This window comes from Eulemur rufifrons, chromosome 2, assembly GCF_041146395.1.
Source record: "Eulemur rufifrons isolate Redbay chromosome 2, OSU_ERuf_1, whole genome shotgun sequence".
Lineage (NCBI taxonomy): Eukaryota > Metazoa > Chordata > Mammalia > Primates > Lemuridae > Eulemur > Eulemur rufifrons.
The window spans coordinates 52375537-52399028 of NC_090984.1; the positions used below are offsets into that span (position 1 = coordinate 52375537).

The following is a 23492-nucleotide window of genomic DNA, read 5'->3' on the forward strand; positions in this document are numbered from 1 at the left end:
GGCCAGCTGTCTTGCTCAGCAGAGGCTGTACAGCTAAAAGCTCTTTCTCATTTTAGGCAATTCATGCGCTTGGTTAGACATTTATAGATTTCAATTGCTCATCCAAAAAATCTAGGTCATTCTTTACATGGAGCCTCACGCTTCAGAAGGAAAGCCATGCCTAGGGAGGACCGTTTCTGTTGACGTCTGGTTTAGCTGAGGGAGTGGAGAGTGCTCCTGCAGGAGGAGGGAGAGATGAGCCAACACGGGGTGCTGTGAGCTCTCAGGGGACTTGGCATTTTCACCCGCCGGCCACCCACTACCTCACAGACTCTGAGTTCTAGTTGTACTACCTAAATGGTGCCAATAATAGCTGCCTTGTGTTATGTCATAAAAAGTGGTGGGTTTAAAGGTTAGGCTCTCCAGGGCCGTTTTTAGGTATGTACCATAATTCCAATGAGAAGGCCTAGGTTGGTCTGTATGGGTGTAGGGCTTCTTGGGGAGGAAAAAGGAGTGGGGTTGTGGGTGAGGGGTTTAGTCTTGCATCATGGAGGCCAAATGGTAGAGCTCTTCCTAGTATATTCCCACCCACCTCCTAATCCCTGAGGGGAAGCACAGGCCAAGGAAAGAGCCCTGGGTTGGGAGCCAAAAGGCCATTCTTGTGGACATGCCTCCACTCACCAGCTCTGTGACTATGGCGAGGCATGTTGTCTTAGTTTCCCCATCTTTAAAATTGAGCCCATGGTCCCTGCTACTGCATGGAGGAATGGTATGACTCAGATGTTTAACACAAGTGAAGCTGTATGTCGAACCGAAGTGCCATGAAAGCATAACATATTGCTGTAAGGTGTTCTCACCTAGGGAAAACAGTGTGGCTCTCCAGCCCCTGGCTGGCTTCGGGGTGGTTTTTGTGGGTATGTGCTTGTTTTGTGCAGGTCTGTGCAAGCATGTGTGTACCTGGAGGCTGTGCAACTTGAAAGGCCTGCTCCTCCTTCCTGCGGTACCATCCTGGGCCCAGCAGGAGAGGGAGTGAGGATCAATAGGATGCAGGCACTTCACTAAGTGTTTTCCACGGTGGCCCTTCGGGGACAGAGTCAAGGGAGTCCTGGTTAGACCAAATAACCTTGTCTGGGGTTGGTTAGCCAGGTGTTTCCCTTCTCTGTGTCCCTGGCCTTGGTATCTCTTGTCATCACCCCTCAGGAGTTGGGTGGGAGCAGAGAGAAGAAGTGAGCCTGACCAGCCTCTTTCCCGTTTTGGTAAGACTCTGCTTAAAGGCCTGTTGGAGTTTGAAATTGCAGGTTGCGGTTAATTTGAGACTTAGTATTGTCCATGTCATGATGTCCTCCAGCCATTGCATATAAATAATTAAAAGCTAATTGTAACCAAGGTATTCTGAGCTCTATACATTCCTGGACACTGTACTGTGTCAAGAAATAGATACCGGTCTAAGTAGGCATACATCTTCTCATTATGCGGCAGGCTCCACACTGTGGCCCTGCGTATGACAATACCAGGTTATCTCAGAGGGAACAAGACTAGCTTTATAAGGAACTTAGCTTCCCTTCTCCAAAATTCTCACCGTACATTAAAAATTTTATCCTTGGGCTAGAGGACTAACCACTTCAAAAAATCGCTGTTGCAGTGCAGATATCTCTGAGAGGGTTCACCCTTGAAGTCCTTCTCTCTAGAGGAATTTGTTGATCTGGATTAACTGTCCAGTCAGTCACCAGGTAAGGCCTGGAAGGCATGAGATGAGGCGTGAAATGGGTTCAGGAGCCACCTGGGGAGGAAGGAGACCAGGAGGGAAGAAATAAAAAGGAAGCCCAGCGAGTACCGGCCCCCTTGATGAGGCTGCAGCTACTGTGTGTGCACGCTGGAGGTGGCCTATTCCTGTCCTGGGAGCTGACTGCAAGCATCTCTTCCCAGCTCCACCTTCAGTGACTTCGTGTTGCTAGCTTGAAATTGATCATAGTGGAAGTATTTATACCACAGAAATATGCAAACCCTACAAACCAGGGTTCCTCTTGCCCCTCTCTCCCCTAGGAGAGCTTTTTGTTAAACTCTTACAAGCAGACTACTGATGGCAATCATACGTCTCAAACTTGCCCTGAAAGTGGGACCTTAGCAAATCACTTGCTTTCTCCTGATTGTTCTCCTCCCCCTAGTCTTGAGGGGCTGGGGACAAGAAAAAAAAAAAAAAAATCAAAGTGGCATTGGTTATATGTTTTGAGTCACTCAGGTAGTAGAAGTTATGAGACTTCAAAGTACGTATCGCCACATTCTTTCTTCACGTGCACTTCCTGCCTCAGTTGCTGCTGTCAGTGCTAAAACACTGAACTAAACAAACAACAAACTAGCAAGCTTATTTTCAGCTTGCCAATTTTTATACACTCTCCAAACAAGATTTAATGAATATTGTAGTCGTGCTGACCAGTAGGTTTTATTTTATTTCTTTGGAACATTTATCACATTGGTGTACATTTAGAATTCTGTGTATCCGGCAGGTTCTGCCTGGATCCAGTCTCTCCACTGACCTCCATTATCAGCTTCAGCCCTGCCATAAGCTCTCATACCACCTCTACTCCTGGGGTTTTCTGATCCTAGCTTTTCCATGACCATTTTCTGGCCCCTGGGGGCAGCAAACCTGTTATTTCTCGTTATGTCCCCCAATTGCTGACATTCTGCCTTTGGTACTCTTAACATCTCTTTACACATCAAGAGATTTCCATGGAAACCACAACAAAGGGAAGAAAAGACTCTGTTCTGGAGTTTCTGTCTGGTGCTGGACATTTGTTTTCATCTTTTGTGTCCATTGTGTAGTGAGGCATTTCCATCTCATCCCCCAGACAACCCTCCACTGTGGGCAAGGTGCCCCTACCTCTTGTCGGCAAGAAGCAGGGTCTGGACTAGAGCCCTTTGCCAGTTTCCTCTCACCGGATTTTGATCATCTGGGAGCAGTTCCTCTCTCTCAGAGGCAAGCGGCTTATTTAAGACTAAGCCAAGGAAAGGAAGAAAAGAGTTTGCAGGCTGATCTAGGGGCAGAGCTCGACCAGATGGCTTCTTGAATCTTGAAGTTCTGGGTCACCTCACTGCAGATACCATGAGATCCTTCCTGAACCACCATAACTGGATAGGATCTCTTCCTTCTGTTAACCTTACCATCATTTAGTGTGGTCTCCATGAATTTTACTCTTCACATTTACTGCCTGATATTATCAGGTGTCTTGAGTGTGTGTTGTATTTCCCTGCTCAGTTGCAAGTTCCTTAGCCACAAGGGTTTTCATATAGCTCTGCCTGTCTCCGTTAGTAGCTAGGACCATGCTTTCCACAGAGTATGTTCATAATCAATGTTGGTCAATGATGTCAAAAAATTTCTTTTAATTGAAGAAGAATGAAAAGTCACTCCATAGAATAATTAGGGAGCCATATCCTCTCATTGGAAGGGCACAAGTAGAGGCTGGACGGCCACTTACCTGTGATGTTTTTAGGAGGAAATAATGCATTGGATAGAAAGTAGAGGTAGAAGATGGCTAAAGCCTTTTCCACCCTGAAATGCTGTGATTCCATAAAGTAGAGCTACTACCAGCACTGAGTCTAACGGTGGAACGTGGATTGTGCTGGCTCATAGACAGATGACTCCAGAACCCACATGGCTTTCTGTTTGTGTGTTGAGCAAATGGTCCACAGATTGGGTGAGTCTTTAATTAGTATACTCTAGCAGCATGCATTACCCCCCAAGTTGAGTGGTAGGGTATGGAAGATTGACATCATGTGCCCCACTGAGGTTTCAACCTTTTAAAGGAATCTTTCTCTGAAAGTGTAAGGAGAAGCAGATGGTAATGAAAAAATATGCACATTATGCATTGCACATTGTACTTATTAGAATTTTAACATGACATGCTGCATTTTTAAAAGCTTAAGATGAAAACAAAATGGAATTATTTATTGAAATATTTAAATCAGCTTACAGCAATTGTATCAAAATATCAAAATAAAATCTAGCAGCCTAGAAGGTAGGTCCCCTTGACCACCCACTTTCAAAAGCTGTCTTCCAAAGTGAGGCTTTTCCTCTCAAAAAGGATGAAGCGCATGCTCTGTAGGGTGAGGGCAGGTAGGGAATGCATCCTTGACAGGTGTGTGGAGGTTGAAAGTCATGTGTGGGAGAGATGGTGATGGGCATGAGGGCAAGTGGCTACACTGAGCCACTCTCTTGTTGAAAACAGAGAACCGGGAAGGCAGAGGAATGGAGCTCTGGACTAGGTGTGGAGAAAGAGCGTTTCTCTCTGTTCTTTCTCTCACCCCATCTCTGCCTCCCTTTGCGGAGTGAGTCATCTCCTCCTGGCCTTACCATTTGCAAGCACTCACCCCCACAGAAAGCATGTGAGGATTAACAAGCCATAGTGTGGGAATGTCCCTGAAACTCTGTGGAAGAAGCAGTGCAAGGTAAAAAGTGAGGTGTGAATATGATTGTGAATCTTAGGCCCAGCACCCTGTGTTCTCATCTTAAAGGCAACTTTCAAGAATAATATTAATCAACCAAAGCTTACAAGAGTTTTTTAAAAAAAAATCACAAGAGTACAGAAGCTATTCTGCCAAGTGTGCGTTGGCTCTGACCCAGCATCCTAGTGGCACCTCTCAGACTTGTAGCCATATGGACTGGAAGAGTTCTGAAAGCGTATCTTCCCTGTAATACTTGGATCCCCCACCCTGATGAATGGCCGCGCAGCTAGGTGTAGTGCAAAGAGCAGGGGTTCTGGAATCACACAGACCTGGGGCCAGATCCTAGCTCCTCCACCTATTGTCTCTTTGACTTAGAGCAAACTAATCTCTCTAGCCTTTAATTTCCTTAGCTGTAAGTTGTGAACAATGCCAACAGTGTGGGGTGGTTGTGAGAATTAGAACTTATTAAGTATCGTTCCCCAGCTTCCTTTTGAATACCTCTGTGAAGGGAATGCTTCCACTATTGGACAGTTCTAATAGTTAGAATATTCTGCCATATGTCATGCCCAATCCTGGCTCCTACAGCTTCTGTCTATCTGCTCTGGTGCTGCCTTTTGTGGCCGTACAGAACAAGTCTAAACCTTGTCCCACAAATAACACTTCAAATATTTGAAGACAATTCTAATGTCTCTCCTGAGTCTTCTCCATGGTAAATTCTTATAGTTCCTTGAGTCCTTTCACATGCGACTTGGTTTTGACCTCACCCAGGATACTTCTAACCCCTTTCCCTTGTCCGTGAGCATCCATGGAAAGATGCTAGGCGGCCATAAAGGAAAGTGGAGATAGCAGGTCTGGGGTGCTGTCCATGCTGAACAAGCCTGGGCCTTTGTCCACAGTTCATGTGAACAGTCTAATGCATACTTTTGTATTCTAATGCAAATATATTTCAGTTTTTCCTGCTTTTCACCCATAGTGTTCAAGAATATGAACACTACTCAGGAAGGGTACATTATAAAAACTATTGTCAATAGTTTCAACTGCATTGAAAAGCATCTCCCTGTAACTGTCGTAGGTTTAATTGCATTATTGCTCTCCCCCAATTTATTTCCTTCTCTATGTCAGTGATGTTTTCCATGTGACTTTGAAGTTCCTGCCCTTTGACGTTGGATTCAGCAGTGTGACTTGCTTTGGCCACAGAGTGAGGCAGAAGGGACAGCATTCCAGTTCCAAGCCCAGGATTAAGGGCCCTTGTATATTTCTAGTTACTCTTCAGTGTCCTGCTATTATTATGAGAAGAGCCTACCACCATTAGCCTACTGGTCCAAGGAAGCTGGGAGGTATGTGGGGCAGGACCCCAGCAAATCCCTGCCTATCTCAGCTGACCCCCAGCTGACTCACAGAAACTTGAACAAAAATAAATGATTGCTGTTTTAAGTCACTGATTTTTTTTTTTTTTCTTTTTGAGACAAAGTCTCACTCTGTTGCCCAGGCTAGAGTGCCATGGCATCAGCCTAGCTCACAGCAACCTCAAACTCCTGGGCTCAAGTGATCCTCCTGCCTCAGCCTCCCAAGTAGCTGGGACTACAGGCATGTGCGACCATGCCTGCTAATTTTTTCTCTATAATATAATTTTTAGTTGTCCACCTAATTTCTTTCTATTTTTAGTAGAGATGGGGTCTTGCTCTTGCTCAGCCTGGTCTCGAACTCCTGAGCTAAAACGATCCACCCACCTCAGCCTCCCAGAGTGCTAGGATTATAGGCATGAGCCACCGCACCCAGCCAGTCACTGAGTTTTGGGGTGATTTCTTATGCAGAATTTTTGTGGCAAGAGATAATTATTATGGAAATTATGTGGGCTGGAAAACATAAAGCAATACTAACCCTACCTCAACAGAGGATAAGTTTAGAAGAATTAATGAAAGGTTTATAAAACTGTAACCAGACTAGATGAAAACATCATAAAAATGACTTGCTAACTTGTAACTTTGAGTTTCTTTTGCAAACTGTGGCTAAGAAGAAAATAAGTGTGTATATTATATATAATCAATGAAATAGCTAATGACAAAACCAAACTCAATTTCCAAAGAGACATGAAAAGTTAAGGGGGTTCCTATTTGATACAGTTCACTCATTGACTTGACTGTTTAATGAGTACCTGCCATGTGTCAGCACCGTTCTAGGCTCTGGAAATATGGTTGTGGAAAAAAACAGACAAGGCTCAGGTCTCAGGAAGCTTCTGTTGGAGATTCAGAAAATAAAAAATTAAACCGAGTAACTTCAGATCATGATAAGTGCTATGAAGAAACTCAGGCAGGGTAATGACTACCTTAGGGAGTGTAAGGAAGACCTCTCTGAGGATGTGGCATTGGAACTCAGACCTAAATGACATGAATGAGCCAAGGGAAGAAAGACCATGTTGAAGTGAATAGCAAATGCAAAGGCCATGAGGTATGAAGATGCTTGGAGGGTTCAAGGTGTAAATAGGTGTGGAGAGGAGTAACACGGTATGAAATGAGCTAGGCAATATTAAAAGAGGCCAGGACATGGGGAGCTCTGTTGACCACAGTGAACAGTTTGTTTTATTACAAGTATAATGGAAGCCATAGAAGTATATTGGGCCAATGTGTGGAGAATGGACTGTAGGTGGACAAGAGCGGAAACAGGGAGGTCAGTTGGGTTATTGCCTCATGGTGGCTACAACTAGGGTGATGGAAAGGATGGAGAGAAATGAACAGATTTGAGACATGTTTTCAAGTAGAAACAAGAATTCCTGATGGATTGGATGTGAGGGAATGTGAGAAATGAAGGATAACTGCTAGGTTTTTTAGTTTGGGTAACTGTGAGAGGTTGGTGGTGCCATTTCTGGAGGTGAGGAAGAATGGAGGAGGATTGAACTATGGGTGGGAGAGGTCGGAGTTTTGTTTGAATGAGTTAAGTTTAAGCTTAGACATCTAAGCGGATTTGCCAAGTAGGCTACTGGACATGCTAATTTGGTGGTCAAGGCTGAAGATACAAGTTGGGCAGTCACCAGCTTGTAGATGACATTTTAGCCAAAGGACTAGATGAGTTCACCTGGAAAAAAAAGTCAATTTTTTTAAAATTAAAATTTACAAAATTATAAATTTTAAAAATTGTTAAAAAAAAAAAGAAGAAGAAGAAGTGGGAGGACTAAGTACAGAGCACGCTGACATTTACGAGCTCAGCAGAGGAAAAGGAGACAGAAGAGCCTGAGAGAGAAGCTGAGAGAGTGTGATGTTACAGAAGCCAAAAGAAGAAAGTGTTCCAGGAAGGCGAGAGTCAACTTTGTTTGTGTTAGGTTGAATGCAACTGAGTCACGGAGTAAGATGAGGACAGAGGAGTAGCTAATGGACTTGGCAATGTGGGGCTGATTGGTAACCTTGAAAATAAAAGATTTAGTGGAATAGTGCAGACAGAAGTCAAATGGAATGGTTGAAAAGTGAATGGGAGGTGAGAGAGTGTTGCCAGTGAGGTTTTGCTGAAAAGGGGAAGAGAAATAGGTAGCAAGAGAGGATGAGAGTTCTGTTTGAAATTGGAGGTGCAGAGGCATATTTAAATGCCAATGCAAATAAACCAGTAGAGAGAGAGAAAAGTTGTTATTGCAGGAGAGAAAATGGACAAATGCGGGATCGACGTCCTTGAGAAAGGAGGGGACCCAGAGCACAATGAAGTGTCAGCCTGTGCCAGGCCTTCTGTGGTAGCAGGAGGGCAGGCTGGGAGGGCCATGGAGTGCCAGTGAACTGGTGGGTCTGGTGATGGGAAAGTGAGCGGTCCTGTCAGCTTTTACATATCTTTCCTCAATGAACTATGACTTGAGGTCATCATTTGGGGAGCCAAGACTTCTGAATCATGAAGCCAAACACACTGTCTTTCATTTACCATCTGGTACACTTAAAACAATGAAAATGATAACCCCTTTTGTGTAATATATTTTAAAGAGCAACACAGATGACAAAACAATTCATGTATATTCTTTCATTTGATAATCTCCCACTGAATCACTCAAGTTCCCAGCTGTAATAGAATTCAGTTTGTATAAATGAAGACACGTTAATGAAGGGACTACTTAGAGAGATGAGAGTGGAATTAAGGGATGTTGCACCCCGAGAGTGTCAACAGTCAGACGTCATTCCACACTAAAGGCCAGTGGGTCAAAGGAGATTAATAGTGTTAGATCCCAGTCCAGTGTGATCATTCGTGGAAGAGGCATGTAGCTACTGTCAGGGAACTGGTGTCAAAGCAGAGAGGAATGACAAAGAAATACCTTGACTGTTGCCTCCTCCTATGTCTTACTGGTGCTTCCCAATGGCTGAACTCTGTTGGGACCCAGCTGGCAGGGGAGCTGGGTGGGTAGGGTTCTCTGTGAAAGACACATAGTGGACCTGGCATTGAATAACCAGCACAGCCCTGATAGCTCACGCCATAAATGTTGAAAAGATTTTGAAAACCACTCCAATAGGAATCTTTATACCCTCTGCTGATATGTAAAATGCATCTTGTTTGGGACCAGCTGGGATTTGGAAAACGTAGCTAACCATGCTATGTTACTAAATCATGGATAACTGTAAAGTGTCAGCAATATTCAAATACAATGCTTGCCTGTAGTCTTCCCCCCGTATTTCCAGGCAGAGGCATGTTAACCGTAAGACGAGGGAAGTGTGCATTTCAGGGCCCCTCACTTGCACGAGCCCCTTCCAAGGCCATCGGAGGGCCCTAGAAATGTATTCATATGGTCATGTTTTTTAGTTTGTAGAAGAAAGATATTTTAACTGTAATCTGTTAAAACCGTAACTTTTTTCACTCTGACCCTAGAGCGGTCTCACCACACCCGCCACCAATTATATGAACTTTAAGCTCCACAAAACCTGGATCTGCGTCAGCTTTCAACAAGACTCAAGCGTACTGTACAGATTTTATCCCTTTCCCAAGATTCTCCCACCTTTGTGACAGGGTGAGCATCAAATGGACATCAAATGAGCATCAAAATGGACATTTGGCAAGGGGAGAATGCAGCAGGAGGATAAAGAAAAGCAAAGAAGGGACGTGTGGTGCTAGGGACAGTGGAAGAAAAGTACTGTGCCTGAAGAACTGCACCTGGCCATCCGCCACCGAATAATGTAGGGTTGTCAAGTGTCCCACCAGGTGACTAATACCTCTCTGAGGCCTAACTCAAATGCTGCTCTTAATATTTTCAGATGCAGACGGAAACCTGTGTCGAAGTAACCAACTGTTGCAAGTCATGCTGACCATGCACCGAATCATCATCTCTTCTGCAGAACTGCTCCAAAAAGTTATCACTCTATATCCTTTAACATAGTAACAGGCAAGCCTCAAATGGGATTCATTCAACAAGTAGCTTGAAATTTGAAGTACACTTTTATTTTAATTGGTTTGGAATAGCCCTGAGTGGTAAATGGATCCATATGTTCTTTGAGGGGTATGGGGGTGAAGGGTGTGTATGTTCATGTACATTCTGTTGGGTGGGACGATATTATTGATGCTGATTGCTCTGAGGGGTGGTCAAAGAAATCAACATGCAAACACAGTCTCCTTCAGTATCTCTTGATAGTAAAAAACACTTTCCCTAGAGAGTAGTCAAAATTCATATTCGTTCTGTACAAATTGACAAAGGTACAAGCATGACTCAAAGGATAAATTTCTTTCTAGCTCTTTAATTCTTCAACCTTCCTGAGGTTTTGAAGAAAGCTTCCCCATGCCACGGCGTCTGGAGAATCTGTTGATGCCTTATTGTTTCAGACAGAGGCACTGACAATGTGCCAAGCAAACCCTGCAAAATTTTAGCCTTTTTAAGGGGTGTGAATCGAGTAGAGTGGAGAAAGTGCCTGCTTTCTTTTTCTTGTTGATGACACTGTAAGCTGCAACTCCCAAGCAGAAAGCACTGTAGGTGGGGTGAGACCGTTTAGCACCTGAGGCGCAGGTCCCTGGTACTGAGTCATGGCTGGTGGCTGCTCTAATCCCTTTACCACTCTCTTAACTACCCGCCCCCCCGCCGCCGTCCCCCGCTTTTCATCTTGTGGCACAGAGAAAAAATACAAGCCATCAGGACTGAATCCCTTCTCCAAACCTACTTGTGAATCTTTACCTCTCATCTTAAAGGAGGTGTTTCCAGTGGCACACCAAGGGTGGAGCATTGGGAGAGGTCCATGTAATAAGAGGTGCAGGTAATAAGTGGGTACCTCATCCGCAGAGAATTTTAAAACCATAATAAAACCAACTCAAGGTCTGTCTGCTTTTTATTAACTCCATGTACTAGTGATTCTAAATAATGTCAGTGATTAAATACTCCTCTCTAAAAAATTGTTTTTGGCCTCAGGATTAAACTGCCCTCGGTGCGCTCCTGGGCACCTGCCCACACAGTGGGACAGGTCCTGCTCTACCCTCCCCGTCCTCCCTCTCACTTCTCACAGCATCTTGCTCCCCCAGTCATCTCTCTCCTCTGCTTTCACACTCTGCGTCTTCAGTGGCACCTGCCCCTCTGCCTAAAACACATTCAAGTCTGCCCATCTAAAAATAAACTCTTAACCCTGCTTCTCCTTTATTCCATTGTTAGGGTTAGAAATTTGATGTGAAATGTCTTAAAATAGTCTGCACTCACTATCTCCGATCTCTACTCCTACTCACTCCTCATCAACTGTGACTCCTGCCCCAATACTTGAATTTTCCTCTGATGTCAGCAGTGACCTCCTAATTGTGAAGCCCAGTTTTTTTTCCATCCTTGTTTAGACTGACCTCCCAGAAGCACTGGGTGTTACTGGCAGCGCCCCCCCCTCCCAGCTCCACCTCCAGGGCTCCCAGATCTGCATCCTCCTGGTTCTCCTACCTCTTGGGCTGTCCCTTCTCCAACTTTCCATCTAGCCTCTTCTTTGAGCTCCAATTAAATATGGTGGTAATGTCCTGGTCCTGGTTTTCTTCTCACTCACCTTTCTTTCTCGCCAGGATTTCCACCACCATTCTTCTGTGCTGATGATGACTTTCAAGTCTATATTCCTCTAAACTAAACCCTTTTTTTAAGGTTTAGACTAGTTTGTCCTGCTGACACTTCAGTCTTAATATGTTCATTAGCTCACTATCCCTATCCCCAGCTACTACCTCATTAATTCTGCCTTGACACCTGTATAGTCACACATCACTTAGTAGCCGGGATACGTTCTGAGAAATTCACCATTAGGCAATTTCCTCACTGTGGGAACATCATAGAGTGTACTTACACACCTGGATGGGACAGCCTACTACACGCCTGGACTATATGGTCTAGCCTGTTGCTCGTAGGCTACAAGTCTGTACAGCATGTTACTGTTCTGAATACCGTAGGCAATTGTAACACAACGGTGTAAGTGTTTGTGTATCTACACACATCTAAACATAGAAAAGATATAGTAAAGATACAGCGTAAAAGGTAAAAAATGGCACACCTGTATAGGACACTTAGCACGAATGGAGCTTGTAGGACTGGAAGTTGCTCTGGGTGAGTCAGTGAGTGAATGTGAATGCCTAGGACATTACACTACTGTAGACTTTATCAACACTGTATATTTAGGCTGCACTAAACTTATAAAAAAATTTCTTTAATAATAAATTACCTTACTGTAACATTTTTACTTTATAAACTTCTTAATTTTTAAAACTTTTTGACTCTCTTATACTATTCAGCTTAAAACACAAACACATTGTACAGCTGTGCAAAAATCTTTCTTTATATCCTTATTCTACAGGCTTTTTTTTATTTTTAAAATTTTTGTTACTTCTTAAACTTTTAAATTAAAAACTAAGACACAAATATACACATTAGCCTAGGCCTACATTGGGCAGGATCATCAAGATGTCACTTGAGCAATAGGAATTTTTTAGCTCCATTATAATTTTATGGGACCGCCATCGTACATGTGGTTCAGGGTGAATCAAAACCTCATTATGCAGTGCATGACTTTATTTGCATGTTCAATTTCAGTTAATGTTGTCATTATCTATCCAGTTGCCTAAACCAGAAACATGAGAAGCACTCTTGACTTCTCCCTGCCTTTGACCTCCTACAGAGTGTCTCACCCAATCCTAGGGTTTCTGCTTCAGAAATGACTCTTACCTGGTCTCTTCTCTCCATTCCCGCGCCACTGCCTTGGTTCAGGTCCCCATGGTCTTTCTTCTAGACCACTGTCTCATCTACAGCCCTCTCTCCACCAATTCATTATCTACCCGTGAAGTTCTTGCCTACAAAGCAAATAGGGTAGGCCATTGCTTCAGAGCCTCTGCAAACTACAGGGTTAATGCCAAATTCCTTAGCTTGCCGGGAAAAGGGCCTCCATAGTAACTCCTCCCTGCTTCATCCTGCAGCTCTCTCAGAAACCCCTTCCCCTCCACACTGAACTTCTCAACGTACCATACATAATAGGGCCTTTTATACTTCCTGTGCCTGGAAAGCCCTTTCCACCCTCTGTGCCTAGTAAACTCTCTTTTAAGACCCCTTGGTGAAGCCTTTCTTGACTTTTCTAGCCCTCCTCCCCTTTTAAAAATACTTATAGTGTTTTAAAATAGTATTCTTGTTTGAAAAATCTATTTAATTCCTATGACTTTAGTCTTGGATTGCTTAAGTCAAAGTGTGTCTCTTGTATCTTTGGCCTGGACGCAATCTGCCTTGAAAAGCTTTTTATCTATGATTGTAGAAAGTATGAAATGGGTTTGCTCTGTTAGTTCAATAAATGTACCTACCTGAACTTCAGGCTATAATTTTTATGGTGGAATACCTATATACTCTGGTCTTTGTAGATGACCATTTCAGGTAAACTGCAGAACCTTTGTATCTAGCAGCTATGGTTTGAATTGTGTTAGTGATATAAAAGGTTGCAAGGGTACTGAAAAATTACTTACAAATTGCTTTTAAAAATTTTAAAAATATATAAAGTACATACACTATATTGTAACTTACCTGTTTGTGTATCATCTCCCCCACTAGACTCTGTGTCCCTTAAGTGCAGAGACTGAGGCTTATTTATCTTTGTATCTAGAACTTAGGTTAGTGGCCATCTCATGGTAGGACACAATAAATGTTGCATAGTAATGGGTGTAAACCATTAGGATATTTTTTATATCTGTCAGAACCTTTGGGTCTGATATCTGGTTTTTGCTCAGGTTAAGAAGTAACTGGGGGTGGGGGAAGGGAGTCTAAGAAGGGAGTACGAAATAAGACTCCTGTAACGGGAAGTCAGGTTAAACATTGAAGGCAAATGTTTTTTCCCCTTCATGCTTAGTTTCCCTGTTCTCTGACCTGGAAGTAATAGAATTTTTAGTTAATAAGCTCAGATGGTTTCCTGTTTTTCCATTGTTGAAAGAGACAAATTTAAAAACATTCTCTGAATAGTTCAGATGCCTGAAAAGTACAGTCAGAACTGTACTGGTGCTTCATAGCCACAGTACTAGCTATGAAAAGAAGAAAAAGGTGTGGAGCCTGAAGCTTCCAGCAAACATTTATGTTGACCCCATGCCTGAACCTCTTACTACTCAGCCTGCACATGCTGGGGGTTTGTTTCATTTCCTGGATAAAGTGAGAAAGAGGGTGCCCTGCCTGCCTTTGGGGGGCTGCCTTTGCCATGGCACAGGGACTCGGATGACCTCAGGAGGCTCTGCCCTTCTGAATGGCCTCCAGGCTCAGCACTCATGTGGAGACTGAATTGACTTCCATGACGCTGCAGCACATGCAGCCAATATGCATAGAATAGACATTTGAGGGGACGGAGAAGGAGCCACTGGGAGGAAGTAAACGCCACAGGAAAAGTTATCATGTTGACTTAATCTAATTAGTGCTTTAAAAGAGAAGTGTGCTTCTTTTGTGTCTTCTCCTTTAAAAAAGAAGCGGAATAAAAATTTCAAGTAGAACAAATAAAAATATAGACTCGAGATATTTATCTAAAATGTGCCCTATGCTTGAATCTCTTTGCATTGAAGTGATGCATTTTCTTAGTGATGTGGCATAAAGAAATGTAAAGTCAACTCATTCTCACGTCTACCTTTTCCACCTGAGCAAATGCAGGCATCAGAACTTTTAACTTCATGAGTTTGCCGGTTGCCTAGGCTTTATTTTTATTCGATTACCTTTGTTGATGTGTGGGGTTTTGTGTTTTTCAGTTTTTGTTTTGTTTTTGTGCTATGATCTCAAGGACAGATTTTATAGGCAGTAAATCTATTAAAATTTCATTTTTAAAATTAGAAGTTATTTTATTAAAATTACAAACTTTAAGCCCATAGTTCTTTTCTTAATTTTTTTATTTTTAATTATCATAAGTACATAATAGTTGTATATTTTTATAGAGTACATGTGCTGTTTTGATACAAGCATACAATGTGAATTAATCAAATCAGGGTAATTGGAGTATCTATCACCTTCATGACCATAGTTCTTATTTAGGGTTTCAAGTTTAGCTTGCAAATATTATTCTTTCTGTAAGTCTAGCATGTTTCAGCAGCATTTTTAAGCAGCCTTGAAAAATACTTGATTAATTTGAATAATATTAATGATTTCCAGTGGTTTTAAACTACAATTATGCAATTCACATTTTAGATTATTTTTAAATTCTTCAGATGCCTTCCGGAATTCTAAATAGTTTTTTATAACTCTAATAAAGTTATAAACAGTAAAGCTAACATTATCTCAGATGTTCCAAAACTATGCCTAAACTTAATAAGGTTTCAATTTAAAACCACAAGTCTAAAGCACTTAATTATATGTTCCAAATTGAAGCTTCAAGAATATCATTCTAATACGCTCTTAAACATCACAGATATAAAATTTCAAAATGCATAGATTCCTTCCTAATAAAAAAAATCAGTACTATGATTTTGACTCTCTTTTTCATTTCTATATTTAACTCCAAATTTTCTAAGGGTTAAAATACACATACCCACCAAAGGAAGACCACTCTTGCCCCAGTTAATTGAGATTTCTACTGGTTGGCTCACTGGATTCCTCGCATGGGCCCAGCTGGAATTCACTGAACTCCATATTGCAATTATGGCACAGTTTTCAGCAGGGAAAGAGGACATGCCCTTGCAGGGCACACAGCCTTCATGGCCTAATTCCTCAGTCTGTTGACAGAAGATGGCAGGACCCTGCCCCCCTCCCCTCCCACCGGTTAATCACTAGATTGGATTTCATTTTTCTTTGGCTCTTAAAATAAATGAATATTCCTTCCATATATCTCTAAAGTCTTTCATATTCTTGGTATATTTAGAATGATAAGTATCCTTTTCTAGTTATATTTTGGATTATTCACATGGTTTTGTCTAACTTGCCATCTCAATTTACAAGGTCAATCTACTGACATCCTCTAGGTGTATGTTATAATTTTCACATTCTTAATTTTTATGACAATATATCTGAATATATACTTCTTCCTCTTCTAATTCACTGCATTCATTATTTATTGGTTACTGGAAACATTTTCAAAGATAAAAGGGACTGTTCTTTTTAATTTGTTTCAGTTGGACTCCTAGTTTCCTGGGCACAGGCCATTTGCCCTTTCTTCACTTCTTATAAGTCACCTGTTCAGAGACATTTCCCCACTATTATAATAACTTCCTAGTTCTACTTCTGCAAAGGAGATGCTGCAGCCACCTTCCATAAGCCATTTCAGCATGGGCTAGAGAGAAAATTACCATCATCACCCTTCTAGGTGATAATATGCGAACAGCTGTACACATCAAGTTAGTTTTTATCCTATGGCCAGAAAGATAAGGCATCACATTTTCATTTCTCGGAAAAATTATGTTGGAAGGTATTTTTAGCAAATACTTACAAAGAGGAAAAGTTTGGTTTCTGTAACAGAGAGATTTCCATTTCCCTTAACCACAGTCCTACCTATAAGGATGCCTTGGCAAAGAATTCGCCAGGGCTTTGCCTGAAGATCTGCTATTTTGTAAGGTAATATTTCTTCATGTACTTGAAAACTTCATGGAGCAGGGTAAAATGAAAGGCTGAAGCACGGGGCTCTAGTTCTCTCCTGGTCCTCCCTACCTCTCCCTTCCTGACCATCTGTAGAACACTTTGGACAGACCGAAAAGGGCATTCCTTAATAGTGGAGATTCCTTAACAGAACACAGTGAATTTTTTCTGGTGTACCTGAGCTTAATATTTTATACCAATTTTTTTTCAGTCTTATAGCATTTTGTTATCAAATTATATAAGGGGAGGGATACAGAGATAAAAGATCTTTGTTATTTTTATTTCTGATTATTAAAAGTAATATAGCTCATTGTAGAACATTTTAAAAATTCAGAAAAGACTATAACTATAATAATAGTCACTCATATCCAACTACCTATACTGACATATTTCTTTTGTCTTTTTTCCATGCAGATTTTTTTAACATAGTTGTGATCAAAACATATATATGGTTTTATGTCCTACAGTTTTCATTTAACTTTATATAAGAATCTTCTCCAGTCATTAAAGACTTCTTATAAACCTTACTTTTAGTAGCTGTAATATTCTAATGTGAAAAAGCATAACTTAGGAATACACTGCCCATTTTTGAACATTTGGTTTGTCTGTAGTTCTCCTTTGTGATTGCCTCTGATTCACATGATTGTGCCTAAATTTTTGTCATGGCTCTTTTGATTATAATATAATATGCCTTATCCTACCAAAGTATTTTGTGCATGGAGGGACAGAAGATTGTCAGTGGGTGGTTTTCTTCCCTCCCTGCCCTCATCCCAGCTCCTTCAGTGTAGGATAAATCAGCCTCTGTCTTTTTCTGAGTTCTCTTTGTGGCAGCAGATTCCTTTGGGAACCCACCTTATTGTGAGTCCTTGGTGTCAGTTTTAGATTGTGTTTCTTAACCCCCTCCTTGTAGGTATTGGATAACAGAATTCTGGGTCATGTTTAAAATGGATGCCAGCTTGACAGACACTATGGAGGAGTTTCAGGAACTGGTGAAAGCTAAGGGTGAGGAGTTACACCGCCGTCTGATTGACACAACTCAAATGTGAGTGTCATGGTTTTGACTAATGTTTCAAAACCACCTCCGTCCTGTAACGAGATCCAGGCTGCTTGCTAGGCTTCTGAATCTCAGCCATGACTGCTGCTCTCTTTCACCACTTTGAGAAGCCCCTCGGATGGGCAGGTTCAATTGCCTCACCAAAGTGAAAGCTTGACATTTCACAGAAAAGCAGAGAAGCCCCCTGGTGATAAAGCAGTAGGTGACTAATATCCAAGAGCAAAAAAAAAAAGTAAGTCCCAGTCAAAAAGAAATCAGGTAGCCAGATACTGACTAAAATGTGTCCAGAACATGAGAAACTGAAAGTGCAATGACTGAACTCGTGCTTCTTCAGCAGCCAATGCCAGGAGGCCCCCCGAACTTGTAAAGGGGGAAGGGACTACTAAAAAACGCACTGAGCAGACGGTCTGTAACATATATGGATGTCTGTGAAAGATACTTAAACTTTGAGAACTAGAAGGGATCCCAGGAATATTTCAGATCATTCCTTGGATTTCTTAGTTGTAAGACTGGCCCACTCTGGAAAAATGAGTGTGTTTCCTAATTTGGGGGAAAGGAATGCACACATTTTATGCTAAGGTTTTCACAATGTGGCCGCCTTATTTTGGAATAGTACAAATCCCTAAGACAGAGGATTCTAGAACTGAAACATGCTAGAGATCATCTCATCCAACATCCTGATTTTTCTGACTGGGACATGGAGGCTCAGCAAGATTGTGCTGGTGAAGTTAGTGACAGAGCAGAAACTGGACTCCAAAGCCTTGGTCACGATGCACTATGCCATGGCCATGCAGAAGTGATTTCAAGATCACATTCCATAGCCTCAAGTTAATCTGTTTACCAGTTGGGATTCTTTGTACTTCTTTGCTTAGAATTATAGAACTTCAGAGAAAAGAGATTTTTCAACGTAAGAGTTTCTTCATTTTAAAGATGAAGAACCTAGAGCCCAGGTCAAACTCAGGTCTCCTTGTCTCGACATATGGCAGCTGACTTTCCTCTACCAATATTTTCCACCATATATTGTGTAGGAATTATTAGTCTGTGGGATATTACCTGATCAGATTTGAGGAATAATGAGTTAAACTTTCCTTTTGTAATGTTTTTCACAGTCAGTAATATGCTCATTGGCCAAGGGGGCTACAGAATTTGTAGCATTTCCCAAATTCATTTGACCACAGAACCCTTTTATCAAGAGACAAGTTTCCCAGGAATACCACTTTGCAAAACATAGATTGGCCTCTTATTGCCTTTCAAAACTGGGCTGCTTCCTTACTGTAGGAAATGGAAACTGAGTAAGAAACATGGGTTGACTGTAAGAAACTATGGGGGCAGGGAGACACTCTAGTGTCAGCTATGCTTCTTTGGTCATTTCAGTGGTTAGGAACATTTGAGGAAAATGCCACAACTCTGCCCGGAGCTGACCACATGTTCCTACGCGTGATTCCCTGCAGCATAACATCTTCCTTCTGTGGCTGAGTTATTCTGGCATGAAAACTGCCCCACTACCTTGGGATTTCCAACCAGATAGAGTCCCTGGCACCCTCATGAGAATGAAGGAACACACAGGAGGAAGGGAGAGGGCAGATATACCAGGGGCTGCACAAGGAGCCAGGACCAAAGGCAAGAAAACTGCGACCTATGCCTGAGACTCTGTCCTTCCCACTTTCTTGAAGTAAACTCATTTACCCTGTTCCCCACTGCACATTTAAAAGGCCCATTGAAAACCAGCAAGACTTCTTGGTTGCTGCTATAGAAAATACTGATCTGGGGAAACTATGATAATGCATTGTTTTAGCCAAGGCATGTTAGCTAACGGTGTTTTGTATGTTCTTATGGGAAACATTAATGGATTTGACTTGCAAAAAGCAATTTCAATTTATTCTTTTTCCCTGTCGTCTCCCTTTCATGTTCACCCACAAAAGCAATGCCCGTGACTGGTCCAGGAAACTTACTCAAAGGATAAAATCAAATACCAGCAAGAAACGGAAAGTCTCCCTGCTCTTTGACCACCTGGAACCAGAAGAGTTATCGGAGCACCTTACCTACCTTGAATTCAAGTCCTTCCGAAGAATATCTGTATGTACCCAAGGGGCAGGAGAAAAACTTCCCTGAAATATTTCTAAAAATAAGCAGAGAAACTGAACAGCCCATCCCAGGGTTGGCGGGCTTTCCCATCAGGCATCGAATAGTCTGGGAAATCGGCACCATCTGAATTCCTTTGGTTGTGCCTGCCATGCTGCTCCCTTCTCCCTCCTTCCAGGCCCATCCCATCACCCACTCAAGTGACAACACTGTGGGCACACATGACAACCCGCACACATGCATACGAGTGTACACGCAGTATACACACACACACCCCCTCTTACTCCTGATAACCATTAGGTTTCTAAAAAAAATTTTTTAACCTTCCTCAAAAAAAAAAAAAAAAAAAATGTTGTGTCTTCTTAGAGTTTGAATTCATTCTAGGATAGGTTTTGAATGGCTCTGGGAAATCCCAAAATAAAGTCTAGACCAGAACACACCTAAATCCTTGAAGTGGTGCTGGCCCTACAATCACCATAATTCTAGAGAGAAATTATGCTGATCCAAACCTTGCTCCTGGGGTAACTAAGCAGAGTCAAGGGTATGGTGGAGGAGAGAGATGAAGGGAAAGAGATTTCCGTTTGTCATCAAGAACAGAAAGAACACACAAGTACATCCTGTCCTTGCTGCAGTCCTTGAAACTCCATATGTGATACCAAGGCACATTTGTTCCATACAAAGGAATTTGTCAACATGGCAGATCCCAACAGACCCTCACTGGCCCATATACTTTCCTGAGAAGTGAGACCACTTAGCCCCCACCCCTACCAACAGATTCAATCTTTAACTTTGCTCTAAAAATAGAGACTACCGAGTTGACAGAAGCATTTCTTAGAATGACCTGTGTTCCCAGGTAAGGGAATGGAGGCCCAGAGGGCTGACTTGAACAAGGTCAACACAGCTTATTAGAGTCAGAGCTAGGGCGAGGACTGCATGCCTCTCTGGGTCACTTGGCACCAATTTATTAAGCTCGGTTGTATCTAGAAGGAGACTTGCAAACCAGCTTACAGAGGTTATTTCATATTTTCTTCCATAATGTTGATCTCTCTCCTGTTTTCACCCAGCTGTTTGGCCAGTCAGCCAGGAACCTCCCAGTTTCCATTTGGAAATAAGTCTCTAAGCATTAACGCCACCCCACCCCAAGTCCCCTCACTTACACGTCTCAGACAGAATCCCAGGCCCAAATTTGGAGGCTCCACCTGGGGAGTTTCCATCTGGCAGTGTGTCCCCTATCACGGGGCAAGACACCAGTCAGAGCTGAGAGCCACTGAAAAGAGCCCATTATCACACTGGAATCTGAGCTCTGCTGGGGCCAAACTGTCAGGGCTGCTCGGTCAGGCCTGCTGAATGTCTACTTGATGCCAGTGCTCACATCAGTGCAGGCAGAAGTGAAAAACCCATGCAGAAGGAATCATAGTCTCTCCACCTCCCTCACCCCTGGGGGTGGGTGGGGTAGGTATTGAGCAGTGTTCTATTTGCAAGTGAAAACATCAGTTTGAACCTTCATTTCTTTTGAGTGGCATGGTCCCTTCATAGAAAAAGACAGGCGGATTTGTTTTGTTTTGTTTTTTCTACACAGTTCTACACAGTTTTCCCAAACAAAAATTCTCTCTCCAACATGAGGTTGGAGGGAAATTCATCTTTGCTGTGAATTAAAAGGCATTTGATATTTTCTGTTTATTACAACACTTGGGGGATGGTGAGGAGATTATTGGGATAATTCTTAAAAAAAAAAAAAGTGGATTCAATGTCAAATTTATAGTGGGGAATGATATAAAATGTATTTATTGGAATGAGTTGTGGCCACTTTCTCTTAGAAAAGGTAAGATTTTTGCTTTATATATCTCTTTTAAGGAGTGATTTTGGTTTTACTCATATTTTTCTGCCCATCAGCAGTCACAGCTAGTAAAGTGGAGCTCAGTTAATTTGCTAGCTGTAGGGGTGGGAGGAAGTAAAGAAAAAAAAATTGCAGCCATTTTATTTAGGTTATGAGTTCTTCCCATGAATGTATTTACTGTGTAGGCAGGACTAAAGTGTACTGCAGTAACAACCCCATCCCCTCACTCCTGCACCATTTCAGTGGCTTAAAGCAAAAGTTTTTCACGCATACCACCTGTCTAGCACGGGTCAGCAGGGGCTGATCAGAGTTGCTCAGGGACCAGGATGAGGGAAGCTTCATCTTGACAGAAATTTACACAAATCTGCAGCAGTGGGAAGGCAACGTGGCAGATCATTCACTGGCTTTTAAATCTTCCCCTTCAAAGTCACATCACTTCCACTCACATTCTACTGGCTGATCTCTGTCTTATGGCCACGCCTACTTTCAAAGGGAAAAGTTCAGAAGAGGAGACCCAGAAATAACAGGGCAGCAACACCAAAGACTCCCACGGGAGTGCTGGAGAAGAGCAGACTGTTCCTGCCTCTTGGTTATACTGTTTGAGAGAGAGATTCTTAATGGCAAGGACACAATAGCTACAATCTCCACTTAGACCAGATCTTTTAGGACATTTCCAGTTTCACATCTGCTGTTTCATTGCCAACCACAGTCAGTGCCATCATCAGGTTGGGAAACTATGGTCACCGATTACATAGCTAAGCAACTTTCATGTACCTCATTCAGTTGGCCTCTGTTCAAGTTGGCAAGTAGAAGGAAATCCAAACAGACTTGTTTTCACATAAGGTTAATAATTATCCCATTAGTACCACCATTATCCCATTAGTACCACCTCACACTTATGTAGCACTTTGAAAAGTTAAGGCTTTCACACATGATCTTGTTTCATCTTCACAATAATTCCATGTCCTAGATAGGGCAGACTTTATCATCACATTTTTAAGGTAAGAAAACAGCTATGGAGAGACAGATTTGTTTTTGTTAGGAGAATTATCTTTTATTCCCTTAACTTCAGCAGCAAGGCTGGAACTAATACTGAGATTTTTCTTCTACACTATATTCTTTAGAATTTAAACGGATAGTATCTGCTGAAATACAATATTTGGATTAACTAATATGTGTACATATCCACTATGACTAATGACTTCTGATGCAGAGAGACCATGCTGTGGGTGGAATAAGATGGATGTCCCTCGCCTCATTCTTGTTGGTCAAGTGGCAAAAATGCAGGAGAGGAGGGCCAGGGCTCTGTCTCATGGCAGTTCCTAGCCATCAGCTGAGCAGAGTTGACTTGTCCCTCAGATCTCCCAGAATACAGTCCTGATACTTATTTTCTTTCCCTGCAGTTCTCTGATTATCAGAATTACCTTGTAAATAGCTGTGTGAAGGAGAACCCCACCATGGAGCGGTCGATTGCCCTGTGCAACGGCATCTCTCAGTGGGTCCAACTGATGGTTCTCAGCCGCCCCACACCACAGCTCCGAGCAGAAGTCTTCATCAAGTTCATCCATGTGGCTCAGGTAAGTGACCAGATTAAGACTTTTGGCCTGGGCTGTGAAGTAAATTATCTGTCCCCCCCTTCCCCAAGCTTAGTCTGTCAATTAGAGCTGTTTTTCCCTTGTGAACCATGATGGGGGGTTTGTGTGCCTTCAGCTAACTGTCCCCAGATCTAGATATGGTGACTTTTCTATTCTCCCATACAAGGACAATGTGGAGAGGGCCTGTAAGGCCCTCAGGGGTTGGGATACAGTTTTAGATCTGTGTAGATCTTTAACATTTTTCACAAGATGCTTACCATCCTATATTATTTTCCCAAATCTGGCCCACATGGTAAAGGAAAGGGCAATTCTAAGGTTTACTACAGCTGGACCAGCCTGGGTTGTCTTAGGTCTTTGAGCCCATGCTGTGTTGAATGACTACATTTAATGTTTCAGGGGCAGAGTTTAAGCATTTGGTAAGAAGAAAACAGGTACTATGAACCTGTATTTGAAGTTCCCCACAGATTCTAGCTTTTCTGTCCCAGTTTTGGTCCTACATAGGCATTGGCATTGCACAGGGAAATAAGACAAAGTCCT

The 23492-nt window shown here is 42.3% G+C and overlaps 1 protein-coding gene across 2 annotated transcripts in view; it reads left to right on the top strand.

Moving 5' to 3' along the window:
• The window catches only part of RASGRP1 (RAS guanyl releasing protein 1), a 71026-nt gene that overhangs the window by 27909 nt on the left and 19625 nt on the right, over positions 1-23492 (top strand). For both annotated transcript variants that reach the window (XM_069461724.1, XM_069461735.1), the window contains exons 3-7: positions 9633-9738; positions 16304-16366; positions 17298-17429; positions 19364-19517; positions 22764-22937. In XM_069461724.1, the coding sequence (XP_069317825.1) occupies positions 9633-9738; positions 16304-16366; positions 17298-17429; positions 19364-19517; positions 22764-22937 (629 nt within the window). The remainder of the gene's footprint in view (positions 1-9632; positions 9739-16303; positions 16367-17297; positions 17430-19363; positions 19518-22763; positions 22938-23492) is intronic.